The sequence below is a fragment of the Osmerus mordax genome, chromosome 15 (genome assembly GCF_038355195.1).
Source record: "Osmerus mordax isolate fOsmMor3 chromosome 15, fOsmMor3.pri, whole genome shotgun sequence".
Taxonomy (NCBI): domain Eukaryota; kingdom Metazoa; phylum Chordata; class Actinopteri; order Osmeriformes; family Osmeridae; genus Osmerus; species Osmerus mordax.
This window is the reverse complement of record NC_090064.1, coordinates 7,042,903-7,059,760: the sequence shown is the minus strand read 5'-3', so window position 1 is coordinate 7,059,760 and position 16,858 is coordinate 7,042,903. Positions and strand designations below refer to the sequence as shown.

Below are 16,858 nucleotides of genomic sequence, written 5' to 3'. Positions count from 1 at the left end.
AGAGCGTGTGGGGAGAGAAGGACAGAGGGAGAGATGAGTGTTATTGTGCCAGTATGAGCCTTGCTGGCCGCAGGCTCCACAGACAGAAACTCTCATGAACTGGACAGCAGGCAGGCCCGGTGTGCTGCTGGGTGCAGCTGCAGCCTGCTCCAACCAGGCCCAGGACCAACAGACTGGAAATAGCCCTGACTCATTACACTCAGTCTGTCTGTCAGCCTGTCTGTCTGTTGGCCTATCATTCCAAATTAGATGCTGTCATAAAATCCAAACACAAATCCTGTCTGATCGTTCCCCAAATCCCCACAGTCCCAGAACTAATAATGTTGGTATTCTGCTCCGTGCCAAGTTTGGTCTTATCCCAGGAGCCAACTAGTTTTGTCTTTAATCCCCTAAACAACCTACTGGACTTAGTTTTCTGACACACAGTACACCATTGTTTGGGAAGATCCTTAAACACACAGGCCTTCATAATTCTCTTCCTAAATCCGCTGTAATTTCACAGCGATTCACAGAAGACTTGTCTTGTTTTACAGGCTGTGTTGGATTCACATCTTCGACGCAAGCCCCAGATGGACTGGGTGACATTTGACTGGAACTACGGACGTCAGTATGCATGTCGGCGTGTGTCTAACCCTGAGGTGGCATGTCCGACCTTACCCTGTGTCCCTTGTCCCCGGGCAATCCAGGAAGGCCATCGAAACCTCGGTCCCCTGCGGACAAACACAGTGGCAGTGTCACCAACATGACATGCCGGTGACGCGGCGGAGGAGGAGGAATCGATGGCAGGCAGCCATCGCTGGAGCGAGCGTGAGCCAAGGTAACGGGATCAAGTCAACACAGACGTTCGTCCCCGTTACGATTGCACAATGAGGAAGGGTTACCTTGGAGCCGGACTCTCCGGGCATCCTCTGCCTCCGTCGGCGCCGGCCCGACCCTGGGAGAGGGAGAGAGAGAGGGAGAGAGAGATGGACAGAGAGAGGGGGAGAGAGAGAGGAAGAGACAAAGAGAGAAGGAGAGAGAGAGGGAGAGGAGGAGAAAGGCAAAGAGTTAGAGTGGAGAAGAGAGAGAGAGAGAGAGCCATACTGTAGATAAGTTCCGGGTTTTACATTAGTTTGGCATCCAAAATGTTTCCTTAATGATTGGATGATGGCAGATTAATGTTCAGCTATTCAGGTCACAGAATTTGCTACAGAAAGAGCAACTGCAACCAATTACGTTATTTATTCCCGATTCTTGAAATTGTCAGGAAGATTAGTCACATTTGCAATAGATCCATGGATTGAAAACGCAGCACGGATCTAAGCACATATCAAGTGGTTGTTTGTTGGAATTGGAATAAGCTTTTCCACTCTAATACTGAACAAACCCAAAGTAGACACACAGACTAGCACACACACTGAAACACACACACACACACACACTGAAACACACACACACACACACTTGGTTTGGGGAGTTCATTGAGTTTACTCACCCTCTTTCCTGACTTCCCTGGCTGTCCAAGGGGGCCTTGGATCCCTCTGGGGCCCTAACATGGACATACCACAGTCACTTCACGGAATACAATTCAAGCTTGTTGTCTAAGTGAACGTCAAAAGAGAAAAATGTCCATGAGAAGTTGACGAAAGGGTAAGGGGTGTTTGGGTTTCTCACCTGAGGTCCGGGGTCACCCCCTTCTCCCTTGAGCCCGGATGAACCGGGACCACCCTGACAAAAAGAGTTGTGTTATTTCTTCTGCCTGGTTGGATGGGCTCACAGAACAATGGGAGTTGTTTTTTGTTATTACACACAAACACCAGATGGCAGTGTTTGACTAATTGTGACATGTCATTTGTGTTACGCAGGTGCCTTCGGAAGACACACAGTGTAGTGTAAGTCATAGGAATGTAATTATCTACAATTTTGATAACATACTTTTATATGTATAATTTCTAGGGAAGAGTTAGATTTTTTTTTATAATGATGATTAACAGTTATGCTCCTAACTTCCACAACTACAACAACTGGATTACTGCCATCAAGTGCCATTTTTCTGTCCGTTGAGAGAGGTATGAATGCATCAAGCTGAAAGCATACCAACTTCAGCCTAAAATTAAACATGTGCCTTGTTTATTATGGGCATTTTGGTATATACTTAAGTCTGAAATTGCAAGAATAAATTGAGGTTCTTCGTTGAGATTTCAAACTCTCAGACGGTCTGCTGAGCTCTCAACTCAGAGCTAGTGATTTAGAAATTACAGAAAGACATTCGAAAAAACACGAAACGGCTCGACGGTTTCAAAGGTCTGGTTTCAAACCTCCATCAGCTTCAATGGGAAACATCTTTGTAGACAATAAGAGGTATTGACGGAGCCCCATATCTCTTATCTTGTTCATCATTTTGTTCCAACTAAGGCTCCATCAATGGTCATTTTTGACTACAATCCTCGTCCCTTATCCCATAAAGGCTTGACTTTAGCTGGGTAATTCTTGTTCTTTTGCCTAAAGTACTTTTACCTGTGGATAAATGCCAGCTCACGTATCAACAAGCCCCGAGTTTAGAGGGAGGGGAGGGGGAACTGCTGAGAGTGAATGACTGTGAAATGTTCTTGGCAGTTGGGTGTATATAGATAGAAGACACAGATAACCTGGCCATTCTGCCTCCAAATACTACAGAGGCCAAAACAAACTATCTTTACAGCCAGACTCTCAGATCTAAAACGTTATTAAAAGGTGTTGTTGTTGCTGTTGTTGTTTTTTAATGATGCTATAACCTTAAAAGATATCCCTGAGGTGAAGTGGAAGTTCGTGTTGAGTCTTGTCCAACTTCCTGTTATCCAGGTGGAGCGAGCCATATGACTCGTTCAGAGAGGTGAGGAGGAACTCACCACTGGGCCAGACCTTCCCGTGAGACCCATCGGACCTGGTGGACCCCTCATGGCAAGCTGCAAAGACAACCCCCGTCAGAAACCACGACATGGTATGCTCCAAATGCCAAGGCCGTCCCTCTAAACACTCTCCAAACACTCCCTGTCGCCCCCGCAGTCTAATTCATCTCCCTGTTCTGTGGTTTCATCCTGGGTTTACCCGAATTAGAACACGATGAGGTACCACTTCAGACTCCTACACTCAAGGCTAACCTTCCCCCCTGCTCCTCTGACACCTGTTGGGTAGTTCCAGACCAGGTCGTGATCTCTTGTGGTATTTTTAACTGTCTCCTGCGTCGGTCCAAGCAGCTCTGTCCAGACACGCTAGCTCGGCGCTCTCCTTTTAGCCCTCCGATGCGGCAGAGGAAGACTCCCGAGGGTGATTAACCCTCCGACCCCCCAACCCTCCGCCCACTCCTCGTGGCCATTAAAGGAACCCCCACCCCACCGTCCCTCCATCCCTCCACCCCTCCCTCCTTTCACTATACCTCCATCTCCCCGTCCCTCCACCCCTCCATCCCTCCACCCCTCCATCGCTCCATCCCTCCATCCATTCAGCCCTTTATCTCTCCTCCACACCTCAATCCCTCCACCCCTCCGATCCCTTCTCTACGCCCCACCATCCACCCCTCCCCTCCTTCCATGATGATACTTCTGTGAGGGCACTACTGTAGCGGCCCCTGGGGCAGACTCACCCTGGCCTGGGAGAGGATGGCCTGGGCCTGGGCCTCCTGGGCTGATACCACCGGACCCTTCTCTCCGTCGCCTCCGAACCGGAACTGTTACACACACACACACGCACACACACACACACACACAGATAAGACAGACATCTTAAGCTGCGTCTGAAACTGTAGCTATCTGTAGCTACTAATCGGGGGGACTTCTTCCAACAGCCTGTACAAGAACATATGGGAATATACTGAATATATACGAATATATACGGAATGTTAATCTACTGTTGATTGAGACACTGAGATGGACTTATAGACACAGGAAATGTTATCACAAAACCTGATGCCTACAGTGTGTTAGTATTGTCAGACCAAAATCATGTGAACATGTTCTAGAATGTTTCAAGCAGGCATATATTCGGGGCACTCACAGGCAGCATCAGCATGGTACCAGGGGGTCCTGGCAAACCATCAGCCCCAGGGAGCCCAGCGCGCCCAGCGGGACCCTGGGAAATGTAAGAAAAAAGGGAGAAGAGAGGAGAGCGCAGGTGATAAATCATATAGAGAAACGTATAGAGATCAGGAATGACATATCCATGTTGGAACTTGACATGGGTTGGTGTGCATGTGTGTCTATGTGTCTGTGTCTGTGTGTGTGTGTGTGTGTGTGTGTGTGTGTGTGTGTGTGAGAGAGAGGGAGTCAAAGAACATTCCTCAGACCCAAGACAGCAGTTATCACGAAAAGAAAGTGATGCCCACTTCTCCTCTCTACCTCATCTGTCCCTTTCATTTTCCATCACTTTCTCACATTCCTTCCTTCCTCCCTCTCTCTTTCGCTCTCTCCCTCTGTCTCCCTCCCTCCCTCTCCCTCCCTCCCTCCCTCCCTCCCTCCCTCCCTCCCTCCCTCCCTCCCTCCCTCCCTCCCTCCCTCCCTCCCTCCCTCCCTCCCTCCCTCCCTCCCCCCCTCTCCCTCTCTCCCTCTGTCTCTGTCTCTCCCTCTCTCTCTCTCTCTCTCTCTCTCTCTCTCTCTCTCTCTCTCTCTCTCTCTCTCCATGCCTCAAAACAATCAACTAGAGACACGGTCACTCGACTTATCTTCTCTTCACCAGACGCAGACACCGTGTACCCAGACCTTCCCACCCAGACGTGGTGACCACAGCACGCTCCAGCCCTGAGCCCAGGTGGCCGGCCTCTCTCCCCCCAGCCTCCGCCTCTGTCTCTCGCTCATCAGGACGTTGAAACGCAGGATGTTTTCAATTTTGTTTCTAAGGACATGTGCAGCTGGGCCAGAACAGAACGCTTTATGGCACTCGTGACAGCAAGAACTTAGTCTTAGGCTTTTATGGTTCCAAAGGAAGGCCCGATGTCAGGTGCACATGTCGCAGACGGAACGCGGAGAGGCGCGTTGCTTAAGGGACACGTAGAACTCTGTGAGAATGGGAACCGTTGATCTTTTTTGTGGCATGCTGTCACGTTCGGTGCTTATGGAACACGTATGAGGTGCATTAGCCTACACGCGTGTGCTGATGCTGTGTATTACAGCTGCCTAAGATGTTTTGGTAGTGACCGTATCCCGTGCCTTGCAAGGACACACACACACACACACACTTTCCACAAAGCAGCATGTTGTAAGAGGTGTATTGATTCAGCGACTGCTGGCATCATTAGCATGCATTCCTCTGCCCTGCTTCCACAGACCAACCCAGTTTGTGAGCCACAGGACTGTCCTAAGTCCAAAACCAACATCCACTTCTCTGAATGTGTGCGTGTCCGTGTGTCTGTGTGTTTGTGTGTGCATGTGATTTCATGAGCTAATGACCATTTGTAAGTATTCCAAGAAATACCCTGGATTTCACAAATATAATTCTGCCTCTGGCTCTAAACCTTTGTATACATGTGTTGATTCAAGCTCAATCAGTTTGATTACAACAAAAATGATTTGGAACTAAATAGTCACTTACTTACACACCAAGCCTTGTTATGGATCCTATAAAGTTGTGTCTCTCTATCCATCAACCAATCAACCAACCAATCAACCAACCAACCAATCGGTGAGACACTCCCCTGCTCTGCTCCATATCCTGAAATGCTACAGTAACCGAGTGCTCTGGACCATCAAAACCTTCCCTGGGATCATTTACCTCCTCTTCGGCTTTGAAAGAAACTGAGCTTAATAAGGCGGGAACTGAGAGCCCCTTTATCAGTACTGAGGACAGAAGGTAGATTCTACTGTAGATCTCTGGTGTGGCCAGCCCTCCGTCTGAAACATTACTGTCTGACCACTCATTAGAGTCCATTCACGGGTTCTGTGTTGTGTTAACAGAGCTAGCTTTGAGGCCTTCCACTCCACCACACCGAGTTCCTTCACAACCTCTCTCTCTCTTTATATCTCTTTCCTTCTCTCGTCTACCTCTTTATATTTCTTTCGCTACCGCTTTCACTCTCTTTCTCTCTTTATCTCTCCCTCTGTCTCCCTCCCTCTCGCTTTACATCTCTCTTTTCTCTCTTTTCTCTCTCTCTCTCTATCTCTCTCTCTCTCTCTCTGTTTTTCTTTCTCTCTTTACATCTCTCACTGCCTCTCTACCTATCTCTCTCTCTCTCTCTCTCTCTCTCTCTCTCTCTCTCTCTCTCTCTCTCTCCACCACACAGTTGATTGCATGCAAACACACACACACAGCCCAGTCAGCTGAGAGGGTCTAGAGGAGCTACTCACCCTGTCGCCTGGATCTCCAGCAGTGCCCGGGGGTCCCAGCAGACCAGAGGGACCAGGAAGACCCTGCAGAAACACACCTGGGTCAACATCCGAAACACCACCACGGACATACAGAAACTCACCCGGGGCAACTCTCCCAACATCAGACACAACATAGACAAACCCCACAAGTCGCAGACTCTTGAGTACAGTAACTATTTCTAGAATCTGAAGCAGGGGAGTAGGGTTTGTTTACATATGTGGGTGGGACGGCTTGTTTAATAACCCAGGATGCAGACGACAGATTAACCATTTTCAAAAGGTGGGTGGGACACGGTGTCTTGCACATATAATGAAACCTGCGCCCTGAACTGAAGAGACATGCGTTGGAGGTGTAGTGAAGGGGAGATCATTGGAGTAGAAGGTTCCAGGAGATTGGGTTCTACTCACAGCTGGACCTGCAGGTCCCGGTGGTCCTTCAATCAGCATACCCTGACAAGGACGGAGAACAAAGGCATTACCACCTGGAAAAAAAACCCTGCTATACTTCCAGTCCTTCATCCTTTTCAACATTTCACAAAAACCCAGACTTGATCGCCTCCTATCTCTTTCTAAGATGACGACGGACATTTGTGGCGTTTTGATTCCATGCTGGCGGATTATTTCCTCCTAACACTTCTACGTTTGGGGTTTCAGGGTGGCTTACAGGTTCGATGACGGCGGGCTCCCCCTTCTCGCCCTTCTCACCGAACGCCGCGCCGACTCCGGCGATCTGCGGACACAAGTTCAAAACACCCGTCAGCGTCCTCGCCCAGAGACACGAGGTCCTGAGGTGAATGAGAGGCCATGACGAGCGAGGAGGAGGGACAGGAACAGCCTTGCTGCGAAACCCCGCGACAACACTGCATGCACGCTACGGTGTTTTCTCATGTGTTAGAAACATGACATGGACGTGATCAGTGTCGCTACGTTTAAGATTGGTTAATCTTAACACAAATGCACCAGTACTAATCATTGATCGTACGCTAACCGTGTCGTGCTAGGAAAGACTACGGCAAGCTTTTCCGGGGGATATTTGCAGACAGCGGGACGACCAGATGAAGGGATGGAGGGAGAGAGAGGAAGGGTCTGGACGTGTTAGTCAGAGGCAGGACTGGAACGGGAAACAGGCTTGACATGAAGCAGTGGAGTCATTGCATTCCCGTGGAGCTGTGTGTGTTAGGTGACAGGGTGAAACAAAAACATGCCGCCCACACAAATGTGGACTTCCTCCTCTGAAAGCTGTGGCACGAGAGGACTAGACATGCAGCAGCCTGAGAGGAGTCAGGCTCCGGGAGGGGGGGGACTGAAGCGAAGCCCCCCCCCCCTTTTTGATCAAGACCGTGAGCTTCAAACCAGCAGGCAGTGGTCTTGTACGGTACACAGGGACAGGGATGGGAACACTCGGCGGTTGTGTGGAACTCATTATATGAGGCTCTGAGTACTAAACCGCAGCAACACCAGTACACTCATCAAACACAAAATGGCTTCCTTTTGTCGAGGTGGTGGGCGGGAGCATTGAGCCGAGGGATTGTTCCTGGGCTGGGAGATGATGTCGGCCCGGTTTTGTTGACCACTTACAGGCGACTCCTACTGCTGATTGTCAGTACTTGTAATACCCAGGACAGGAAAGAGGGATGGAGGGAGAGATAGAATGGTGTGGGGCTGAGAGAGAGATCACAGGGGAGGAAGGGACGGAAAAGACAGGCAGACTGCCGTGGATGTTTCTAGGAAAACGGAGGAACAACGAACAGTAGATCTCAGTCGCTTCCAGACCTCACAGGAAGAGAGCAGAAAAGCAGACGATTCGCGTCCATAATGACAACTTTGCTCAGACGGTTTCCAACCAGTTGGCGAGCCACCATATCATTTCCTGTCTGAGGGGGATGTTAAAATGGACCCAGCTAACATAGAATACACTAAAATGGGAAGAGATGTGAAGGTGGGGGGGAGAGTTGATCTCTACGGGGTACTGTGGTTTGGTAAGAAAATTTGAGACTGCGCTTCTGCTTCTTGGAATGCGCCCAGCAGAGCCCTTCTCTGGAGTCATGACTCTGATGAACTCGTGAAGGCCGACTTAGCGTTTGAGCTGCCGAGAGTGAATGATGAATAATATCTTGCTCAAAGCGATGGAAGGGAGGGCGCCTATGTGTGAGTGTGTGTGTGTGACTGTGTGTGTGAGTGTGCCTATGCGTGTGTGTGTGTGTGTGTCTGTGACTGTGTGTGAGTGCATATCTGTGTATGTGTGTGTGTGTGTGTGTGCTGTGGAGACAGCTGGCTCTGTGGTATGGGCTAATGCCTGTGCCCCGGGGCTATGGGAGAGATCTGCCTGACAGGCTGCTGCGTGTGTGGCTGTGTGTGTGTATGTGTGTATGTGTGGCTGTGTGTGTTTGTGTGTATGTGCGTGTGACAAGCTGCTAGCAGGATCTGCAGAGATGAGCAGGTGTGGCTTTGCTGGTACAGACAGGAGTGGGGTGGAGGCAGGGTGGGGGTAGGGTGTGGGTGGAGGTACGGTGTGGGAGAGGGTGGAGGTAGGGTGCGGGTGGAGGTACGGTGTGGGAGAGGGTGGAGGTAGGGTGTGGGTGGAGGTCGGTTGTGGGGTGGCGGCTGGGTGGGGTAGGGTAGGGTGGATGCAGGGTGTGGGTTAGATGTGGGTGTAGGTCGGGTGTGGTGTTGGTGTGGGGGGGAAACCTGAGTGTGTGTGTAAATGTCAGCTCCCTATCAATCAGACCAGCCTCCCCTGTCTCCTCACCACCTGGTGATGGAGTGCAAGACAGACGAGACCACATTCTCACTCCAGTGGGATGTTTCACAAGCAGGCCACACACACAACATGACAATGACGAGATCCCCATGCCAAGCCACAAACCAGACCCCAGCGCATCGCAAACGAGAGAGGCGGATTCCTAATGAGAGCTGGACTGCCGAACACACACACACACACACGCGCAGCGGTACATGTACACCCCCTTAGAAGCCCTCCTGTGGGGCCCTGGCCGTGGCAGGGGCCGTGGCAGGGGGGCGTGGCCATACTTACAGCGGTTTGTGAGACGTCCGTTTCCGCGGGAACCCCCTGCCCCACCTCGTTGTCGTAGGCGACCGTGGGGTTGGGTAGCGCCGTGCCATACTCATCATACATCCCATAATCATACTGCTTCCTGTCAAAAGCGCCCCCGTCATACTCCTTTAGATCATACTCCTTAAAGTCGTACGCGTCCGTTCCTGGGTTGACGCTGTACACCGTCTCCGGGACAGCGGTGGGCTCCTGACCAAAGGGGGTGGCTTCGGTGACATAGTTACCGACAGCTTCCTCCTCCACAGCCTTTAGCGTTGTTACCCAAGCAGGGGAGCAAGGAGAGAGGGGGAGGAGGGGGGTGGAGGGAGGGGATTGGGGGAGGGAGGGCGGGTGGGTGTGTTGGATGGGGGTAAAGGGAGGGGGGAGTAGAGGGGATAGTGGGTAGGAGGGGGGAGGATTGGGGAGGAGGGAGGAGGGAGGGGGAGAAGGGAGAAGGGAGGGGGAGGAGGGAGGAGGGAGGAGGGAGGAGGGAGGGGGAGGGGGAGGAGGGTGGAGGGAGGGGGAGGGGGAGGAGGGTGGAGGGAGGAGGGTGGAGGGGGAGGAGGGTGGGTGAGCAGTGGAGGGAATAGGCTGTTAGTTAAGCAGTTAAGGACTACTGTTTTACATGTTATAAAAGCTTAGCAGGTTTTAAATTAATATAGCAATGTTGATACATGGGTAAGAGTTTTGCTACATAGCAACGGCGGTAACACCTTATTTAAATTCCATTTAGTGGATAAAACCCTGGAATGCAACAGGTTGGTACCTAAGGTAACAAGATTGTTTTGTGAAATTGTGGTGAAATACATGGATGTAACCTTACTCACTGTTTGATTTATCTATAAGTTAAATTCTATTATATTCACTGTCAAATGTAAATACATTTACTTAAAATTGTGCTGTACAAATGTGTGTATTCATAAAATAAGTTGGTTCTAAATCTGACCCGAATCAAATTCAAATGTAAACAATAATGAATTAAATTAATTAGAAATGTATATGAAAATGTCAGGAGTCAAGATATTTGTCCATGTGACAATTAACGTATGCCTGTATGATATATGTGTAACAAACGCCAGATGACTTCTGTAATACACAGATAACATCAATCGATATTGCACATTGAACCTATATTTTAGTGTGTTATCCAGCGAAACCCTAACATGCATGTGCCGTACTAAACTCTATCACTAAACTATCACAAATGGATAAATAAAGTGTTACCAACATGATTTAATAAAAGCATTATCAATTCTGATCAAATAGAAGTCAATCATATTCGTCTAAGACAGACTCTAATTTATTTTAGCTTTTTTGGCACAGCCATAGTACATACCATAACTGAACAAAGTATGTAAAATGGTGGAGAAAAAAATTACTAAAATAGATGAAGTCAGTCTGAAATGACACTAGAAGCATTTTGCATGACAGATACATCAATCCACAAATGTACAGTGCCTGTCCAAAGTTTGGAAACATCGAGTTCTTTATCCTTTTTGAGAGACACATGCATGTTCCTATTGTTTATATACCACAGACTAGGTCATTCAATAGTATGAATATTAACGTTAACCAAAATGTACAGATATTAGTACAAAAAGCTTAATTTTCATCAAACTGTCACCTTAGGCAGTATTTGGAGAATTAATTAAATTGTAGATTAAATACCCCGACCGTGATTAAGTGATTGAATTCATGCATTCAAACAATGAAAAACAGGTGGTTCATGTCTCTCCCAAAACTAATAAAAGGCTAGGTGTTTCCAAACTTTCTACAGACACTGAAGACAAGTGCAAAAATACAGAGTCTATGCAAACATTGAAAGTCCCTCTGTGTAGGGTATATCAAAATACCAATCACCACAGCAGTCTTTGCCCCCAATTTAATTGTAGTCAATTAATTTATACGCTCTGTATTTGGCACAAGGGTGAAACCACAGACAGACAACACTATCATATTTCTGTCATTCTGAAAGGTCATTGTTGTGGATTCGTCTTTGGAAGCAGACCAAATGCATGTAATAACACAGGTACTACACTGTAAGTCTGGCACGCAATCAACCAAATCCGATTCCATTGACTGTTTTCCCTGTGATATTATATTCATTTGGCGCTCATTCCTACCGCAGCTAAGATTCTAATTGGCTGTGTGGAGAGTCTGCTGGGTTGATTACAGTTCTGTGGCAGCAGTGAGCAGAACTTGTAATCAAAGTGATGCAGAGGACAGTACGAGAGTGCAGGGGAGCCATTGCTGTGATGTCATTCCTGCCTGCAGGCCGAATGCTCACAACACGTTTAAGTCAACATACTTAAAGTGATGGCTAATGGGGCTTGTTTACCCCCAGAACGTCACCCGTTTCTGATTGGACCTTAGATGTGGTCAATGGTGGATAAGGCTGCGAGTCTTGTCTCCTATCTAAGTCAGATGGGCAGTAAAAAGCACAAGAGATTTTGGACTTGTTTCGAATACAAAGCACATGTTTGACGAGGTTTTTTAAAGGGTCGTTTTCATATCAAACGTAAAGTTTGCTGTGTCCTGGGAAACTAGGTACTTAGCCCTCAGGTGGGGTTGGCACGAGGATCCACTTAAACGATGTGTGGCTGTAATTGCGCGAGAGGCCATAACCAAGCCTAGGATCCTCGATCCTCGGGATGAAGAAAATGTCTTTCTTCATCAAAAACTACACTCTAGCTTTGACCCTTTGTTAAAGAGTGTGTGTATGTTATCTGGAAAAGACAAGGCACTGTGAAAATACTAAAGAATTTAATTCATATAATGGCTGTCATATTTAAGGCCCAAGAATGAGTCATTTTCCTAGGTAACAGGAGTATTAGACCATGTAGACTCTTTTTAGAGAAAGGTTTGGACCCATTTGTTCTTTGCACGACAAGTGAAGGACTTCAAATCTGCAGCCTTAGCCAAAATTGAATCAAACAACAGAATGGTACAGTGCCGATGATTTGCATGGCAATCCACTGTGAACATTCAAAGATAAACATATAGTTTGCTTTACAACTGTCAGTGAATGCCAAGCAATATTTGTTTAAAAAGGTGGCCTGTAGCTTTCTCCTGTTTCATACTATTTTCCGTCCAACGGTTCTGTCGTTTATGAAACCTCAATGGTAAAAAAAAAGAAGAAAAGAAAACAGAACAATTGCTTTGAATTGTTTTGTCTTTGTCATTTCATACCAGGTACTTCCATGGTCATGTCTTCCTGGTTTTATACCCTGCTAAACGATCTAACCCCTTTCCTCATCATTTGACAAAGAGCAAAAGAAAAGAGAAAAACATTACCTCGGTTGGTCCGCTGGTGGCAAAGGGAGACTGAGTTTGATCTAATGTTCCGTAGTCAAGTTCAGTGTCAGTATAGTACTCTCCGCCTACACTGTTTAGCTGAGTGTCGCATCCAGGAAAGGAAGGAAGCATAAGGAAGCAAGGGTTAACACGGATAAGCACAAACAGGGGTTATTTGCCAGGGTGGGGGGTTCTCTTCAGCTGGCTAAAACTCCTCTAGTTCTATAGAAAAAAAAGGGGAGGGGGGGGGGTTAGGTAGGTAGCTGTCAGCCTATCATCATAGATTTTCCCTCTGTTTAAGAGAGGAAAGATCTTGATGAGATCTGATGTCGTTTACTTGTACTTTTACCCTAAAATTGACTCTGGGTCTCGCTGCTGGAGCTGTTGCCTGGTAACCAGGCATCTTTTTCTTCTTCTTAGCCGCTAACTTTTTAGTTGCCGATTTTTTTGAGGCCAGGAACTTTAAGGGCTTGGCCTTAGACTTAAGGGCCTTTCTGGTCCTCTTCTTTTTCATGTAGACACTACGTCTCTTTCTCTGGAAAAAGGTCGTGGCAATAGAACAACATGACAACATGGAACGAAAACAAACATTCAAAAGAGAACAGGGGGGGGGAGTCGGGAGAAGGTTTTCAACCTGGGACACACACGCCCACACGACACACTGACGATGATGGGCCCCCCTGGTGCTGTCTTTAGAAACACCCAACTGCTCACAATACCAAAAAGGGATATCCCATTGGTGACTTTCTTGAGAAAACAAAAACCTGGTGTTTTTTATGTTTTTGAGATCTGAACATGTTCGATAGTTCTAAAGACAGTTGGGAACGTTAAGCAGTGAAACCACAACATAAGAAAGGTCAAGCGTGACACGGATAGAAGATGGACCGACACATACATAGATACAGACAATCCGTGACAGAGCGTTGGACAGGGGGGGAGGGGGGGGGGACACGGGAAGCGAAGAGACTGACAGGAAGACGTCACAAGACACACACTTGCTTTTGTTTCTCTTTTACCTGAGGTTCAGAGTACTCGTCAGTCGGGACAGTCTGTGTTTCTCCCTCTGAGTAATCATAGAACTCATTGTAATCTAAGTCATCAGTAGTGTACTAGAGAGGGAAAGAGGTCAAGAACACAGATGTTAGGGTTAGCCATATTAGCATTAGCATGGGTGAAATGTCATCCACCTTTTGAGGAAAATAAATAAAGAAATCCAACATAACATGTCTTTTATGGACATATTATGTATTAAACTGGTTAAACAATACCACATTCATTAATTTGTATTATTCAGCGTTGTTCAAAAGTGGAACAAAGTAATCAAAGTATTGTCGCAAACAGTCTTCCCTGTTGCAGTGCAACACAACTTCCGAACAGGTTGTTTGTACACAAGGAGCAGAATGAGACAACACTTTGTCATGCTGTGTTCATACTAGCTGAAGTATCTACCAAAGCATCCGAAAGTCAAGTGCTAAGCCATTAAGTCATTAACCTTTCCATGGCTAATAAGCAACCAAATATGTAAACAAATGCTAAATGAGCATTTGCTTTATCCTGCCGATTCGCAGGTGGGGTGTTAAGAACTCACAAATGGAGATAGACATCAAGGAAAGTGTGTGAGATCACTTCCAGCTGTGCACAATGTGGAGCTGATCCAGCAGTGCATTCTGTCATGGAACATTCTCACTACCGGCGTGTCAATTATAACCCTGGAAGGCTCGTTAACCAACTAGATTAGAGGGGTCGGATTCTCCTGTACAACTTCCTGTGGTTTGGTTCCCCTTTCACTGCTTATCTAGCTTTCTGTGGAGTTTGACTGGTGGCCCTCATGAAGAATCACTTGGAACATCAAAACCTTATTCTACGGCATTGGGGGAAGCACTGATATAATTGATGCCGGTTTATGGTAGTTGTAAAAGTTGATCACTTTGTTCCTGCAATAAAAGTGTTACGTCTAGGCATGTTCAAAAGCTTTGTTAATGAACTACTGTACAGTACTGCATGTGAAGTGTTTACTCAGTATTTCACATGGACAGAATTAAAATTGGCATGTTAATACAGTTTAAATGGCATCAAACAATAAGAAAAGTATAACTTGACTGTTTGATAGGTTAAAAGGTGGTGCTATATTTCTCAATAGCATTCATCGATACGTCATTTGAATAATCAATGAATGGATGTATTAATGAAAATATAGATCCCTTGGTTGTCTTGTTCTCATCTCCCTCTCTCTTTCTCTCTCCTTAACTTGTGAGGACAGGTCTACGACAGAACATAGCAAAAAGCTACCTGTAAATGAATAAATGCATTCCCTTGTCAAACCATCGTATCTGAGAAATCAATCTTGTTTTACTGTTTGATAAATAGGTTTATTTTCATGTATGACTTAATCAGTTGTATTTATGATACAAATGTCTGAACAGAGAGATGTTTGGACACGAGTTCCAACCACCAGAGGTGGTTTGGCTTGACTCTAAAGAATCTGGAGACAGACTCAGCTGAACCAGCCAGAAACGTTTCCAGATATGACGCAGACATGAAAGAATTCAAGGAGCGTGAATGTATCTTTGGGGAACCTAAATGTATCATGTATGAAGGACCCAGGCGTGTGGTATTACAGATGTATACAGTAACGAACGCCAGCGATCTAGCATGCGTCTTTTCTTGGAAACCAAACCAATTCGATCTTTGACACCTCACTCGACGTGCCTCAATCTCCAGGATTCTTGAACACTTCAAGTCTTAACTGTGTCAGCGTCTGCATGTGTCGTCGCTCGTGCACAGCGAAAACCACCAATCACTGCGTTTCTCACCCCTGGAGGGTCCCTGGGGGGCATCCCACCTCACCACCCCACCATACTGACCTCATTATCGGGTTCCTGGGCCTGCAGAGTCTGGCCCTGCGGGGTGTCACAGTCCGGGCTGTAGTGTTCACAGTAGTCGTATGCTGCTTTGGGGTCCGACACGATCATCAGCTGCTGGATGTCACCCTGGGGGAGGCAGACAGGAAAGGATGTCATCAGTTTGTAGGGCGTCCATGAAGCCACGTGCATGGATGCAGGCTTTGTTTCAGAGCCTTGATGGACACAAATTCACGTATGACAAAAGTTGGAAATGTAATATAGCATCTGTTATTGCTGAGCAAAAAACCCTCACAGTCCCATCTGCGTCCTACGTCTAAGAAATGTTCTCATGATCCAAATCAGGAAGTTCACAGGAAATGTCATCCCTGCAGAAAGTACATACTAAAATAGTTTATTCAATACCACACACTGTGCAACAATTTGGTATCGTAAAAACAAATCTTAAACCTGACAATAACTACCACGGGACTTACAGCCAATACTATTTGATGTCAATTGTAAACCGCAGCAGAATGGGATTGCACATAAATAGACACCCTGCGCAAAGAGCCTGGCACGAACCCCAGGGCACAGAAGAGACCAGGAGACAGCGGGGAAGTTATTATTCTTCCTGGGGTTTACCCAGAGTAATCCAACAAACATGCTCCGTCAAGACAAAGAGCAAAACACCTGGTTACCATGTGTGCGGCGGAGGAAAGCAAGGTGAGATTTATGACAGAGAGAAAAAAATGCGACGTTGTGTTGCATGGACGCAGAAATCCACTGATGGACCATATACAGTAGACTGTGGTTCTATAGGTCTGGTCTATATATCGTAAACTGTGGTTCTATAGGTCTGGTCTATATAACTGTGGTTCTATAGGTCTGGTCTATATATCGTAAACTGTGGTTGTATACATCAGGGAAAATGATGATGGGATGATGAAAGAAACCAGCGCCAGCCTCATCAAGGCAGCTTCTATGCATCATAGTCAAATATTTTGATTGCCGGTGTTTATGAGATTGTTTGGAAAGTGTGTGAGAGTGCTTGTATGCATTTAGCGGTGTGTGTCTGTGTGTGTTAGAGGGGGGATGAGGGAGGGGTTTACTAAAGAACTTCAGATGCCAGATGTTCCTGCACGCCAAGTGTTGATAGAACAACAGTATCCTGGCAGATCTAAACCAGACCTCTCCACCCATCCCCCTGCCCCCCGCCCCCAGACCCCCTGAACCCCTCCAGGAGAAGGTACCCACATCCACAAGCGCAGCCCAGGTGGCTTAGCTCAACTCCTGGGTATGTCACAGGAAACATTACCATATGGTCAAACTAAACAATCCCACAGAAAGTCCCACGA

At 47.1% G+C, this 16,858-nt stretch overlaps 1 protein-coding gene across 1 annotated transcript in view; it reads right to left on the bottom strand.

Moving 5' to 3' along the window:
* Positions 1–16,858, bottom strand: part of col11a1a (collagen, type XI, alpha 1a) — a 70,661-nt gene that overhangs the window by 38,206 nt on the left and 15,597 nt on the right. Inside the window, 15 exon segments of the mRNA XM_067252190.1 lie at positions 658–710; positions 882–904; positions 907–934; positions 1,475–1,528; positions 1,654–1,707; positions 2,868–2,924; positions 3,602–3,685; positions 4,012–4,086; positions 6,294–6,356; positions 6,723–6,764; positions 6,979–7,044; positions 9,349–9,633; positions 12,661–12,759; positions 13,677–13,769; positions 15,525–15,650. Of these exon segments, the coding sequence (XP_067108291.1) occupies positions 658–710; positions 882–904; positions 907–934; positions 1,475–1,528; positions 1,654–1,707; positions 2,868–2,924; positions 3,602–3,685; positions 4,012–4,086; positions 6,294–6,356; positions 6,723–6,764; positions 6,979–7,044; positions 9,349–9,633; positions 12,661–12,759; positions 13,677–13,769; positions 15,525–15,650 (1,202 nt within the window).